Source organism: Crotalus tigris, unplaced genomic scaffold (assembly GCF_016545835.1).
Source record: "Crotalus tigris isolate CLP2741 ecotype Arizona unplaced genomic scaffold, ASM1654583v1 scf7180000017871.4482833, whole genome shotgun sequence".
Taxonomy (NCBI): domain Eukaryota; kingdom Metazoa; phylum Chordata; class Lepidosauria; order Squamata; family Viperidae; genus Crotalus; species Crotalus tigris.
Window position 1 is genome coordinate 4,309,251 of NW_024096690.1, and position 14,321 is coordinate 4,323,571.

The 14,321-nt window shown below is 41.0% G+C and overlaps 1 protein-coding gene across 6 annotated transcripts in view; it reads right to left on the minus strand.

The window, feature by feature from the left end:
- The window catches only part of GADL1 (glutamate decarboxylase like 1), a 197,225-nt gene that overhangs the window by 24,521 nt on the left and 158,383 nt on the right, over nt 1-14,321 (minus strand). For all 6 annotated transcript variants that reach the window (XM_039343759.1, XM_039343760.1, XM_039343761.1 and 3 more), the window contains 2 exons: nt 13,231-13,282; nt 8,786-8,875 (listed from right to left, as the gene is read on the minus strand). In XM_039343759.1, the coding sequence (XP_039199693.1) occupies nt 8,786-8,875; nt 13,231-13,282 (142 nt within the window). The remainder of the gene's footprint in view (nt 1-8,785; nt 8,876-13,230; nt 13,283-14,321) is intronic.

Sequence of the window (14,321 nt, forward strand, 5' to 3'; positions counted from 1 at the left end):
TTTCTTTCTATTTTTGTAAAAGTTGCTTGGAATGATGAAGACAATTTAGGTAGGATATTTTGGGGGGGGGGGAATTCACCCATTTATATTCCTTAAGCAACTCTCACTTTTTTTCTCCCTCAATTTCTCTTTCCATTTTTTTGTCTCCCAAGTTCTGACATTTCCCGACAGCTCTATATTCCATTTTTAAAAATCTTCTTCCTTATCATCACGTATATTTTGCAGACCTAAGGAGTAAAGCATCTATTCCATTTTCATTGTTATAGCTAAGTCTTGCAATGTATGTGGTAATTTATATTTCCCTTCTTTTATCTCTTCTGTTCTGGGTCAATTTCCTCTGCTTCATCTTCTGATTTCTGGTTTATTTGTTCGTACTTTGTAGTCGTCTGGGAATTTTCTAATTGTACATTTAATTTGAAGATTTCTTCATTTATTTTAGCTAAATTGTTTTTAGTGCCATTATGGCTTCATTTTGTGTCCTCTTTGAGTGCGACAATTGTTTGGTGAATTAGTTGTAACATAGAGTATATTTCCTTCTGAAAGGTGTTTATTTTTTCTTGAGGCATCATTCCTGGAGATCCTTGATTAGTCTGGGTGGGAGCTTCAAATGGAGTGCAAGGTAAATTTTCTTACCACTTTAAGCTGGGTGTAAAACATCCATTTTGTTTCCCCCCTCCAGATAATCTGTCAAAATGTTTATGTTCTCCAAATACAAGTCTTGTCTTGTATCACCAATCTTAATAAGAGTAAAGTTTCATCTAGTTTTCTGATCTTTATGTGTAGCCTTTGAAATCCAATAGGTTCCAGAATATGGGTCCAGTCCTAAAAGCAATATTTTGTAGTGATCCTTTGTTTCAGGTGTCCAAGAATTGTCGGTCAGGCAAGGTTGTAATCCACAATGTTCAAAGTGTTCAAAATGTTCAACCATCTGAAAACAGTTCAAAAATCTCTCCCAGTCAGACATAGTCAAAGGTCAAATTTTTTCTTTCTCTCTTAATAGTTCTTGAAATTAAAAGTCCAAGCTCAGTAGATGTTTAAAGTCCAAGAAGGCCAGGGTGATAAGTGTTATGTCCCGAGCCTTTGCAAACGGCTCGGGTGTTTCCAGGCAGTCCCGGGCAGGTGCAAAGCTGCCCGGGACCAGACAGGCTGTCGCCAGCGCCGTGCGCATGCGCGGGTGCTGGCGCGGGAAAAGTAACCCATTTACCCGGGAGTTGCCTATATAAGAGGCTGCGAGGCGTTTGGGCGAGGCTGAAGCCATCTTCCTGTAAGCTGAACGCTGAATAAAAGAAACTGAGAACTCCAGCTGCTTCTCGTGTCTGTTTCCCGCCAAGGACGCAACACTGGCGACGAAGGTGGGATGCCTTGCACTACCTGGAAAGGAAGAAGTGTAAGCTTACCCAAGGAGTCCTGAGCGGCGGAAGAGGAACGGCGTCGACTCGGCAGCTGCCCGCCATTCCGGTGCGCATTCGGGGGTAGGCTGGCTGATAGACCCGTCTCCTGAAGATCCGAAGATGGCGAAAATCGGAAGGCTTTCAGAATTCGACGTCTCACATCCAGAGCGGTGGGAGTCCTACGTATCCAGAATGGAGAACTACTTCAAGGCAAACCAAGTGACGGAAGATAGCTTGAAGGCTGCCACCCTGCTTTGCGTTTGCGGCCAAGACGCCTTCGAAATCGCAGAAAACCTTGCAGCACCTGTCCCAGTAGAGTCTGTAAGCTACGCAGACCTGAAGAAGCTGCTGAAGGAGCACTTCCACCCCAAGGTGTCCGTTATCTCATGGCGCCACACCTTCGAACAGAGGGATCAACGGTCCGGTGAGTCAGCCAAGGAATACATCGCCGCGTTACGGAAGGCCGCCAAGCCCTGCGAGTTCAAGGACCTCGAGGAACGACTGAGGGACCGATTCGTGTGCGGGTTAAGGCATCGAGAGCTACAACAGAGACTTTTCGCTAAGGAAGAATTATCCTTCCAAGACACCTTAAGGGAAGTCACCGCAGAAGAAGCAGCAGGCGGCGCCGTCAAGAACATGCGGCCAATCAGAAGCAGTGCAGAGGGTGCGTCCGTGCACCAGGAAGACGTCCGACGAAACTCCGAGGAGGATCCGGACGAAGAAGTCGACCGTCTACACCCCGCGAAGGAAGAGAACCAGAAGGGAAGCTCTTCGGCTCCGCTCAAGTGCATCGGCTGTGGAGGTCGCCACAGGAGAACCGACTGCAAGTTCCGCTCCGCTACCTGCCGGGCATGCGGCAAACAAGGGCACATTGCAGCTGTGTGTCTGGGCCGACGAAAGGCACAACCCCAAGAAGAACGCCTGAAGGGTACCAGATTCCCCAGCCAGAATAGGGTAGGTTTTTGCGCTTCGCGAAGAAGCATCTGTAGAACAGGCACACACAAGCCCATGAAGAAAAAGCTGTCACTCAACGTGAAGCTACAAGGGGTTCCATTATCTATGGAACTAGACACAGGGTCTGCCCTTTCCATTATTTCATTGTATACATTTAGGAAGATTTGTTCCAGTAGTGGGACTAAGGCCAAGTTAAGGCCTTCTGATATTGTATTAACAGATTTTCAGAACTCAAGAGTGTGTGTTAAGGGGGAGGCCACCCTTAACGTGCAATACAAGAATTTTGAAGGTCCACTAGACTTATTAGTAGTAGGGGGTGAACGGACGAGTCTCATAGGACTCAATTGGTTTGAGGCCCTGGGGATACACGTCTCAGGACTCAACAGCTTACAAACACTCGACCTACAGGAAGTCTGCAAAGAATTTGCAGATGTTTTCAGCCCCCAGCTGGGCACATTCAAAGGACCACCTGTGTCCTTAAAGCTAGACCCCACTGTCACTCCCATTAGGATTAAAGCAAGAAGGGTCCCTTTTGCTTTAAAAAGTAAGATTGATACTGAATTAGACAAACTAATCCAACAGGGAATCCTAGAACCTGTTGATTCCAGCCCGTGGGAGACCCCCATTGTCACGCCTCTAAAGGCAAATGGGGACATTCGCATTTGTGCTGATTACAAATGCACACTCAATAAGGCATTGCAGCAACATGCCTATCCTGTTCCTGTGGTCAGTCACATCCTGGCCTCTCTCAAGGGGGGGCGTGTTTTTGCAAAGCTTGACCTAGCTCAAGCATATCAACAGCTGCCTGTTGATGATGATGCTGCCATAGCTCAGACCATTGTGACCCACAGGGGAGCCTTTAAGGTAAAAAGGCTACAGTTTGGAGTGAATGTCGCTCCTGGGATTTTCCAAAGCGTAATGGAAAACACACTACGAGGTATACCAGGGGTCTGCCCCTACTTTGACGATGTCTTGATTGCAGGAGACTCCACACACATTCTAGCTGAAAGGCTTAGGGCTGTCCTGTTAAGATTCAGGAAATCAGGCCTCAAGCTCAGAAAAGACAAATGCAAGATTGGGGTGCCTTCTACTGAATTTTTGGGATTCAAAATTGATGCTGCTGGGATTCATCCTGCTGAATCCAAACTAACTGCTATTTTAGAAGCACCCAGGCCAAAGTCCAAGGCCGAACTTCAGGCCTTCTTAGGCCTCCTGAATTTCTACAATTCTTTTCTTCCACATAAGCTAGTGTAGCTGAGCCTCTTCACAGGCTACTAGACAAACATGCTGTGTGGCTGTGGTCACAAGCACATGAGGCTTGCTTTAAAGAAGTCAAGGCCTTGCTCACTTCTAACAGTGTTCTTGCACATTTCAACGAGTCTCTTCCTGTGTGCATCGCTTGTGATGCGTCCCCCTACGGGGTTGGAGCTGTCCTGAGTCACCTCAGGTCTGATGGAACTCAGGTTCCTATTGCATACTACTCCAGAACACTGTCTTCTGCCGAGCGCAACTACGCTCAGATAGACAGGGAGGCTCTGGCTGTTGTTGCTGGAATTAAAAAATTCCACGATTTTCTATATGGCAGGCATTTCACGGTCTTCACTGACCATAAGCCTCTGCTGGGACTGTTTACCACACGTAAGCAGACTCCCCACATCATTTCCCCTAGAATGCTTAGGTGGTCTATTTTTTTGTCTGCATATGATTTTTCATTACTCCACAAGCCTGGGAAAGAAATGGGCCATGCTGATGGCCTCAGTAGGTTGCCTCTGCCAGTAGTAGAAGCTGACCCCGCGCCAGCTGTCAACATTCTATCAATCCAAGCCTTGCCCGAGCTCCCTCTTAGTGCCAGGGATGTTACCGCTGAAACAGGTACAGATCACACACTTTCACGTGTCCGCTCCTGGGTCCTGTCCGGGTGGCCTGAGCACTGCCCTAGTCCTGAGTTTCAGAGTTTCTGGTCCAAAAGGAACGACGAACTGTCCCTTTCTCAGGGTTGTCTGCTTTGGGGAAACAGAGTTGTCATTCCCACCTCAATGAGGACTAGGGTCTTAGAATCCCTCCACGAGGGTCATCCTGGCATTGTTCGTATGAAGGCTCTTGCACGCAGCCACTTGTGGTGGCCTGCTTTAGATAAAGATATTGAGGCTAAGGTACACGCATGCCACCTGTGCCAACGATCTCGCCCAGAGATGCCCCAAGCTCCTGTGCATAGATGGGAGGAAACACAGTCCCCATGGTCTAGGGTGCACATTGACTACGCTGGGCCCTTTCAGGGCCAGTTCTTCTTGGTCCTTGTTGACAGCCATTCAAAATGGCTTGAGGTTGTGCCTGTCTCATCCACCACCACTGCAAAGACTATTCAGGTACTGAGGGGGATTTTTGCTGCACACGGGCTGCCAGATGTCATTGTGTCCGACAACGGCCCTCAATTCACCTCCTCCGAATTCCAAGCTTTCTTACAGGCAAACCTGATTCGTCATGCCACGTCTGCGCCTTTTCACCCGTCCACCAACGGTATGGCTGAACGCATGGTGCGCATCGCAAAGGACGCCTTGAAGAGACTCACCTACGGGGACTGGCATCACAGGTTGGCTGACTTTCTCCTTTCTTATCGCACCACACCGTCCACTTCTACAGGGAGAAGTCCAGCTGAACTTCGTTGGGGGCGCCAACTTACTACTAGACTTGACCGGTTGCATCCGGACAGACTGCCTTCATCTACCTCACATCCTAGGGCACCTAGACAACTACTTGTGGGTGCCCCGGTTTGGGCTCGCAATTACGGGCCTGGTCATACATGGGTCCCCGCTTCTGTGTCCAGGATCACAGGTCCTCTCTCCTACGAGGTTGCCCTGGACAACGGTCGTGTCCTGCGGCAGCACATCGACCAACTTCGCTCTAGGCGAGACTTTTCTGCTGAGACTCCTGGGTCTTTTCCAGGGGGGGAGGGGGACCCTTTGGAGCAAAGGGAAGGGCAAGAGCTACTGCCCATCTCCACTGAGGGAGCCACAAACGGCCCGTCCCAAGGTTCTGCAATTGCTCCGAAAAGAAAGTCATGGAGCTTACCCACACAACAGGCACTCACGCCTACTCCAGCCAGGGAGTCACCCCGGGGGCATACTCACTTTCCACACACATCACACAGCACTCCAGCAATGGAGGATACCCGGGGGCATCCCAACAAATCATTCCCCGCAAGAGAGCTGGCACACAATTCCCAAGGTTGGCCTGACCTTACCCCAAATCCTACAGGGGGTCAAACATACACGGAGCTAGTCGAGGAACCAAGTCCCGACTACAACACCCCTAGCACAAATCAGGGAACACCTGAGTTTTGGGAAAGTACAGAAACCCACACGAGCCCGAGCACAGAATGGGGTTCAGGGAATGGACAGCCTCCTGACGGGTCTTGGACTGACCTAGGAGGTTCTACAGAGACGCCCAGCAGTGGCTATCACTTCAAGGGGCCTGAGGGTCTACAGCTAGGTAGGACAACCAGGTCACAAAGCAACAGAAGCCCTGGCCTGACGAGCCCGGTGGGCAAGCAAGCAGGCCAGGCATCGGGGCACAGTCCTTGGAAGACACCAGGGCACAATAGAGAGAACAGGCTCACGCCTCCCTCCAGTCAGGGGACTTATGCCAGTAACCCAGAGCTAAGAAGGTCACAGAGAGCAAAGAAATCTCCTAAGTATCTAGAAGATTACATAACATTGCTGGCAAGGCAAAAGCCAGTAATCAGTGGGAGCACTGGGGAGCAAAATGTCATATAAAATAAATGTTGTATGTTGGTAGTAGTTTTAGCCCGGGGGAAAGGGGTGTTATGTCCCGAGCCTTGCAAACGGCTCGGGCGTTTGCAGGCAGTCCCGGGCAGGTGCAAAGCTGCCCGGGACCAGACAGGCTGTCGCCAGCGCCGTGCGCATGCGCGGGTGCTGGCGCGGGAAAAGTAACCCATTTACCCGGGAGTTGCCTATATAAGAGGCTGCGAGGCGTTTGGGCGAGGCTGAAGCCATCTTCCTGTAAGCTGAATGCTGAATAAAAGAAACTGAGAACTCCAGCTGCTTCTCGTGTCTGTTTTCCCACCACGGACTCAACAATAAGTATGCCAAAATATTTTCTTTTATTGCCAGATATTCTCCATTAATCTAGGAGTCATCAAGCAGCCAGGAAGCGAGTTGTGGTGCTATACTTGAATCCACCACTAGATGTTAATCAAAATCCATTTTTCATTCTTAAGACAAAGGGTTGATTTTTCATATTTCACCTCAATATTTTTTTTCCAAAGAGAAAATCTTGTTATCTCAGTTCTCAAATTTATCAAAACTGTAGTTTTATGTTACTTCCACTTCAATATTATATATTTCTGTCCCCCATAAAATAAATTAAAATACTGCTTCTGTTCCTCTGGAAGGGTGGGTTACAATCCCCTTCCTTCTCACATTCAGAGGTTTTTAGCTTCTTGAGAGCCTTTCCCAGGAAATTCAGTTGTAGAATAGTAAAGAAAAGATCAATATTCTCATCCAGTTTCAAACATGCTGATTACAATCTGCTATTTGGTGTTTTTCTTCTTCAGTTGTCAGTGGCTGATGGCTGGCCACAAGAATGTAGCCAGTCTTTCCTTTGCCGATTTGGAGGGCTTTCCTCAGATCGAATGGAAAGACCGCCATGTCTCTGTGATTGACGAGGCACTCCTCCTTCTTCATCACCTCTTTGGGGCAACCTTAGGCCCTTTTAGCGCCCCCAGAAGGGCAAAATTGGACACAGAAGGCAGAGTCCTGCCTTCCTGCATCTTTTTCACCACAACACAAACCGGAAGTCACAACAATCCATTTTAATTTGGTATGTCAGTAATTCTCCCCTGGATACACATTTCTATTTGAATAATTCCAGTTTTTAAGAAAAGGATAGCAAGTAAATTCAGTATGGGTACATAAATTTCAGCTACCAGATTCTGTTCCACGTTCCAAAAATGCCATATATACTGTGCAAGAAAATATCAGTACAAATCAACATTGCTGTATTGGTATTTTCAAGGCTTCTTTCCACATGGTATCACACAAGCCTACTATTACAAACTTACCACAACTTTTGATTATTGTGTTGGAAAGAAGAGAAAAAGCTACAGGAACAGACACCTATTTAATTCACATTTAAACGCAGACCAATTTATTATTGTATTTCCTGATAGTTAGAATAATTAATCAGTGGAACAACTTGCCTCCAGAAGTTGTGGATTCTCCAATAGTGGAGATTTTCAAGAAGAGATTGGACAACCATTCATTTGAAATGGTATAGAGTTTTTTACTTGAGCAGGGGAGTTGGACTAGAAGATCTTCAAAGTCCTTTCCAATTCTGTCATTTTGTTATTTGTAAATCAAACAATTATAATGCAAAATCTGCAGTTCCCTGTATTTTGGTATGGCATTTGCCAAGTATAAAATAGTACATCTGAAATGCAGTTGTATAAAAATACATACATTATGATAACAATGTAAAGATATACTGTATGAAAGAACATTACATGTACTTTTGCCTGTACACAGGCAAATTTTGCTAACAAAAATTTTAGCACTTTTAAGAAAAAAGTGTAACAAAATATTCATATTTCTTTTTAAAAAATATATTTGTAAAAAATGAAAGATTGAGAGAAACTAAAATGGATGTATTTACATATCCCTAGCTTATTTTTTTGTAAGCTTAAGATTAGGTTGTGGGATGTTCCTAAAGTTAATCCAATTTGATTGTCTAATATTTCAAATATTAAATATCTATACAAAAGAGAAGAGTTAACAGATTTCCATGAGCGGCATGAACTACTTTTCATTCTCTATATTGTAGGCAAGTTGTTTGACATCAGAAATTATTCCTAAACATTTTCCTGGGCATAATATCTACTAATAATGCTAAATGAATCCCAGGACAATGTTAAATGTCTAAAACAGGTAATGAATGCTCTGTCTAGACAATGGATGCAGACAATGTCGTTCATCTTCCCTTGGCTCTGCCATCTGTTAGAAGCTTTGATAGCAAGTGAAAAAAAATGTCTGCATCCAGTACATGAAGAAAGAAAGTTAATTGGCCTTACCTAAACTGTGATCACAGTAAAGTTTTAAAAATTCTATAAATTTTTATCTATAGTTCAAATTAAAACCCAGATGGTCTTAATTCTGTGAATATTTAAAAAAAAAACCAGAGCTTAATTTTATCATAAACCATAAAAGGAACATAAATCTCTAAAACAATCCACATGTTTCCAACATCTTCTCTAACAAGTTTCTCTTCTGTGTCTTAAAGAAGGGGTTACCAGGCAGAAATTCATCAGACACTGTTGTATTGGTATACTAATACAAAACATTGGTGGAAATGTTGTTTGCTATGTATCTGTTAAAAAAAACAGGAATCTGGTTATTGAAAGACATTTCTTATAGTATAGTACTCACATGACTGAGCTTTTCCCAGAATTCTGGTCCTTTCTCCATCTTTCTTAGGCTAGGTGGAATATACCAGAAGCAAATATTTGCATATTCTGGCTGAAAAGGTAAGGAAAAATAATCTTCACAACATAAAAAGAACACTGACCAACTACTAAATCAATACAAATGTAAGAGTTCAAATGGCTAGACAGCAAATCTTACCCCAATTCACAAACACACAAGTATACACACAAAGTTTTGGTATCAAACCCATTAATCTACTTCAATATTTCTACATAAGATGATGATGGTTTGTATAATTAACCAATTGATAATTCCTCAGTAAAGTTTATATCTATTTGTATCTTGCATTTTCAACATAAACGTAGTTCTGTTCCATTATACGATGACTTACTTTAAGAAATTACAGGTAAATATAATGATGCAAGCTGGGAAGAAAAAGAATCTCCAAAACAATTTTTAAACAGTAGCCTTTATAGCAGATGTTCCTGCTATACATTCATAACTTGTTCTCAGTGTTTATGAGGTTAAATCAGAATGGAAATGGGTAAAAATGGTAAAAAGATAGAAGAAATTAGCTAAAGTATACTCTTCTTTCTGAAAGTGAATGCTGTCTCAATTACAGTCTGTTCTTCCTCCCAAATGGGTAGAAAACTACTAGCAGTGCTAAATTCTTTCATGAAAGGGCACTATTCATAACACCATTTTTCCTTCCTTCAAAGAATATATTAAATACATTTAATCATCAAGGAGAATCCTCTTGTCAGCAGAAAGAGGTGGCCAAGTATGTCATTGGTTGTGATGAAATAAAATGAAGTCAACCTTTTTCTTTTGCACATCCAGACTATAGTAATTTTTATCTTCTAGATTACTTAATTTAGTATTAGTCTAGTGCAATAAAAATTAACTGGGAATATTTTTTCCAATTCACACAATCAGGTCATTTTCCTCTTCTTCCTTGAGGCCAATCATTACCAAATTTTCTACCTGAGCAAAAACTATGGTGCCCTCTCTCCTTGTATTTAAAAAGATTGTCAAGCTGGAACTATGTAAGAACTATTGCCATTATTTATAATGCCAAGTTGGGTATGTTTGGGTTTTTTTCTTCTTTTATGCTTTATTTTTAGATATTATACTGTAAACCCACTGGGAGTTACTTGAAATTTGGAGTAACTAAATTAATAAAAATGGAGAAGGAGGCTCACACAGGACCAAACTAAAAGTAGTTTGTTTGGGTTACACAGTATCTTCATGAGCTGCATAAACTGAATTATCTTGATGTCTTTGACAAACCTAATACATTATGTTTATTGCATCCTAATTTATTACAATTTGCAAAATGATCACTGACAGATGATACTGCCTCCTCTTTGGTTTTATTTCATATTCTTCACTAACATGGAGAGACATGACAAAGTTAGAGAAAACTTCATACAATCAAGAGATGTTTTGGGATGGATGACAAGGTAAGAATGGGTATCATGGAGACTCTGAAGTATTGGTTATCCATAAGATCATCTGCCCACCTCACTTAATTTTTTAAAGAGTTTTATTTAAAATAAAAAACAATTTGACATGCTGAAAAAATAAAATAAAATGCCACCCTTAGGATTAGCTAAACAGACATGAGGTGGGATTGTAAACAGCCTGATTTTCTACTAATAAAGGAGAATATTTGTAACTCCAGGTTGAACTGAGGAATCCAGCACCAAGGACTTCTCAGCTTGATATTGTGTTTCAGGTATATGTCTAGAAAGTCCAGAATAAAAAGCTGTAGTAAAAGACTGAGATTGGAGGAATGTCAGAGCATGCACAGTCTTATTGCACTGAGATAACCCAGAAGTAAATACAGTAAGCAGTGGTCTATATTAAATGGTGATTTATCTTACACTATCTACAATATACATACATCTGTTAATTCAGCAGGTTCCAACACATACAGCAGGTATAGCAGGAAATTGAAGAGAGAGCACACATCTGCAGAACCTTCCCTTTTATACAAAGCTCTTAAAGAGACACAGACCCAGCTAGCTCTTAAAAGGGATATAGACCCTGCTGAGTCATTCCCATCATTACATCATACATGTTACACCAGTTGGTTAGCTTCTAAATCATTACCTTGTCAGTATGTATGTATGTATATATACGTACATATGTACTTACATATCTATGTGTATATGTCATTGGGGCAAGAAGGATCCATTTTAATTGCTTAGTACCTAATAAATGTATATGTTTTAAGTAGCCACATAGCTACTTTATGAACATGCAAGACTTGTATGGCAACTATTTGGTGTGAATATCCATTATGTAATTTTCATTCCCAAGAAAGTTCTGATCTTGAAAATGACTGGCTGTTATTTTTAAACAGAAGTATTTAAATTGACCCTCTAATTCTGTCCTAAGTATCTAGACTACCTAAGTATCCTGCTACCACTAATCTATCCTCTGGACAATCAATTCTCTGTTAATTTCTGCTTATTCTGTGAAGTTTTTTTTTTTTTACATCAAAGGGGCCCTTTGTTTCTTTTTTTGTCTAGAAGTACTGCTTTTAAATTAAAACAAGAAGTCCATTAAAATCCTAGTGCTAACTACCAGAATTTTCAATCCAATTTCGCCTTATGTATATTGATGCAATTGTTTTCCTTTACTTTTTCTCTGGATGCTAGGTAATTTTCGCTTATTTTTTAACCACCTACATGTAAGTGTCTATTCTGCCCGGTTTTCTGTTATGTATTATTAACTTCTTATTGTTTAAAATGTTATGTATACACTTTGAGAGGAAGTAATTAAATTTCATTTTTAATGTGTGCAGTTGTGCTCACAGGAAAAAATGACAATAAAGATTATCTATCATTCAGAATTGTATCCAATCCCTGATCTGATTTAAAATAGTAGCAAAATATTATTCTGCATGACACTGGAAAGCTTTCCCCATTTTTTTTTATTTCTGCAAGTTAAGTTTTGAATTCTAGAGATGGAGTTCTGACAATCCACACATTTTAATTCCTTTTTGCTGATTTTGCAAGAAATAGAGTTTTAGGAAAGTTCATTAAGAATGGCTCTTGGCATCTTTTGGATATTGGGGGCTATTATAGACCAGCTTCACTTAATGCAGAAGACATCAGATAGATCAGAATATAACTCTGATCATCCATAATCAGCAGGGCCAAATGCCATGATGAAAGTTTAAATTCTGAATAGTCAGAGGTCAAATAATCCCATTGCTGACAACTATTTTTTTTATAGCCACATTTGATTTAGAAACATAGCACTTATGCTACAGTAGTTGTTTTTTCCATTGCTACACTACAAGGATATTGCAATTTTATATTTCTGCTTGGTATAAATATATACAGATGTTAAATTTTCAGGAAGAATGTGACAGCATTAGAGATCTGGTTTCATAATATCATAATCTAATTATTTCATGCTTTGTAAATAAACCACACTTCCTTTCTTTTGGCATTGTTCTGAAATGATATTTTTGGGTTTGAACAGAATCCAATTCTAGCTTACCAATAATCTAGACAACTAAGATATGTTGTTAATGACAGCAAATTTAATATCTGCAAAACAGATTGCAGAATTAGTCTTTTTTGGCATAGAAATGTGCTAAGGAATAGCATGAAGATGTTCATATATTCTAAGTTTGCTATTTCAATTAAAAGAGGTTTAGAAATACTTAGCTAACATGTTTGAGAACAGCTGTAGCTGCTATAATCAGTTTAAGAGAACTGTGATATATAGCAGAGCTTAATATAAAATGATTATGTTATTATTATGTGTCTCAGGGAAGAACTATCAGGATTGCATTCCTGTTTTTTTTAATATCCCATTACCCACTCTTCACATTATAGCAGCCTTCCCAATCTGATCCCAGATGTGTTGGAAATCAATTCTGATCAATCTCAAGTCAGTGGTACAATGGATGGTACATCAGTTTTGGAAAGATTAGATTGGGAACTATGGGACTCATGTCAATTTAATAATCCCTACAGAGTTTGTCTTACAAATAACCGGAACGTGACACTCTAGGCTCCTTAACAGATGACAGTTTAGAGTAGTATGAAATTCATAATGAATTCACAGCAGTCATTAGCCTCTAAAGTACTCAGTTTAGCAAAAGAATATCTAAAGCTTTACATATGTTTTATCTTTTCCTATGCATACTAAAATTTATTTCCAAATACTCTAATGAGGAAGATTTTATTTTAAGAAATAAGAAGGAAAACATCCCTATGTAAAATACCTTATTTTGTTTCAATCCAATTGTTTCTACTTTGTTTCAGTTCAATTACATGGTAAGTGATTTTTTATCATCTAAATTAGGCATGGCATGCCATCAAGGTGATGATCTAAAATACTGCCTACACTTCATACCTTTTAGCATTTCTTATATCATTAGTTCCAAAATGGTGGCACAGATTGCTAAATTGCATTTAACCTACCTCCAGAAGCAATTGAAATCCTTCTCTCTTCTTAATTTCATCCACTAAGTACCTGAAAAACAGAACAGTAATGTGTGGAGTTAATTTAATAATGTACAGATAGATGCAGATGTTCACATTTCAGGTTTTTAGATGTATAACTTCTTTCAGTCTGAGAAACAATACTCCAAATGTAGGTTAGGCAGTTCAGGTAGATGGGGTCACTGTTTATTTTATATATTTGTCTCTCTATATTTTAAAATTAAATTTATATATTGCCCATTTTCCTGAAAAGGAAACTCTGAGCAGCTTACACATCATAAAAAGATGAATTGAAAAAGTTATTTTTTAAAAAAACTATGCAATACCCCCCCAGGAACCAAGAAACGGATGCTACAGGGATGAGATCTTTTTACCTTCAGCCACTTTCATCATCCCTGAGTTCTCAAGACAACTGGAAAAGCCAAGTTTTATACCCTTTTGGAAGGCCAACAGTGTGGGAGCAATTCTCAGTTCTGGTGCTAGAGTGTTTTACAGGGTCAGGGTCATACAGAAAAAGGCTCTTCTTGACTTTTGGTTTTTGCTCCATAGCGCATCGTCGTGGGATTGTGGAGTTTCGCACCTCACAACTGATTTTGCCCTGCCAGGGGACCCTAAATGGGTCTGAAGTCACCCCGGAGAGGCGATGAAGAAAAAGGGGTGCCCTGAGGATCATGGAACAATGGCAGTCATTCCGTTTGATCTGGTGGAAGCCCTCTAACCCAACAGAAGAAAGGCTAGTTGCACACCAGCATCTAGCCCAACCTGCTTGCAGCCAAAGTCCAAGAGCATGAACCAGAAAAATAGCGTGCTTAGAACTGGTGAGAGTATCAATCTTCTCTCCTCTACTCTGTAACTAAGTCTTTGGGAAAGATCCCCAAAAAGAAAACCTCCAAAAGTGAAAGGAGGGGACTACACCTCCACTCCCTCATAGAAGGAAGCGGCGAATTAACTTTTAAGGGTAAAATATATTGAAATCAAAGTTAAAATACTAAGTCTAGATAAATCTAGAAATTAAAAAATAACTGCTAAGATTATACCTTAAAGGATTTTAATAAAACTTTAAAATAATA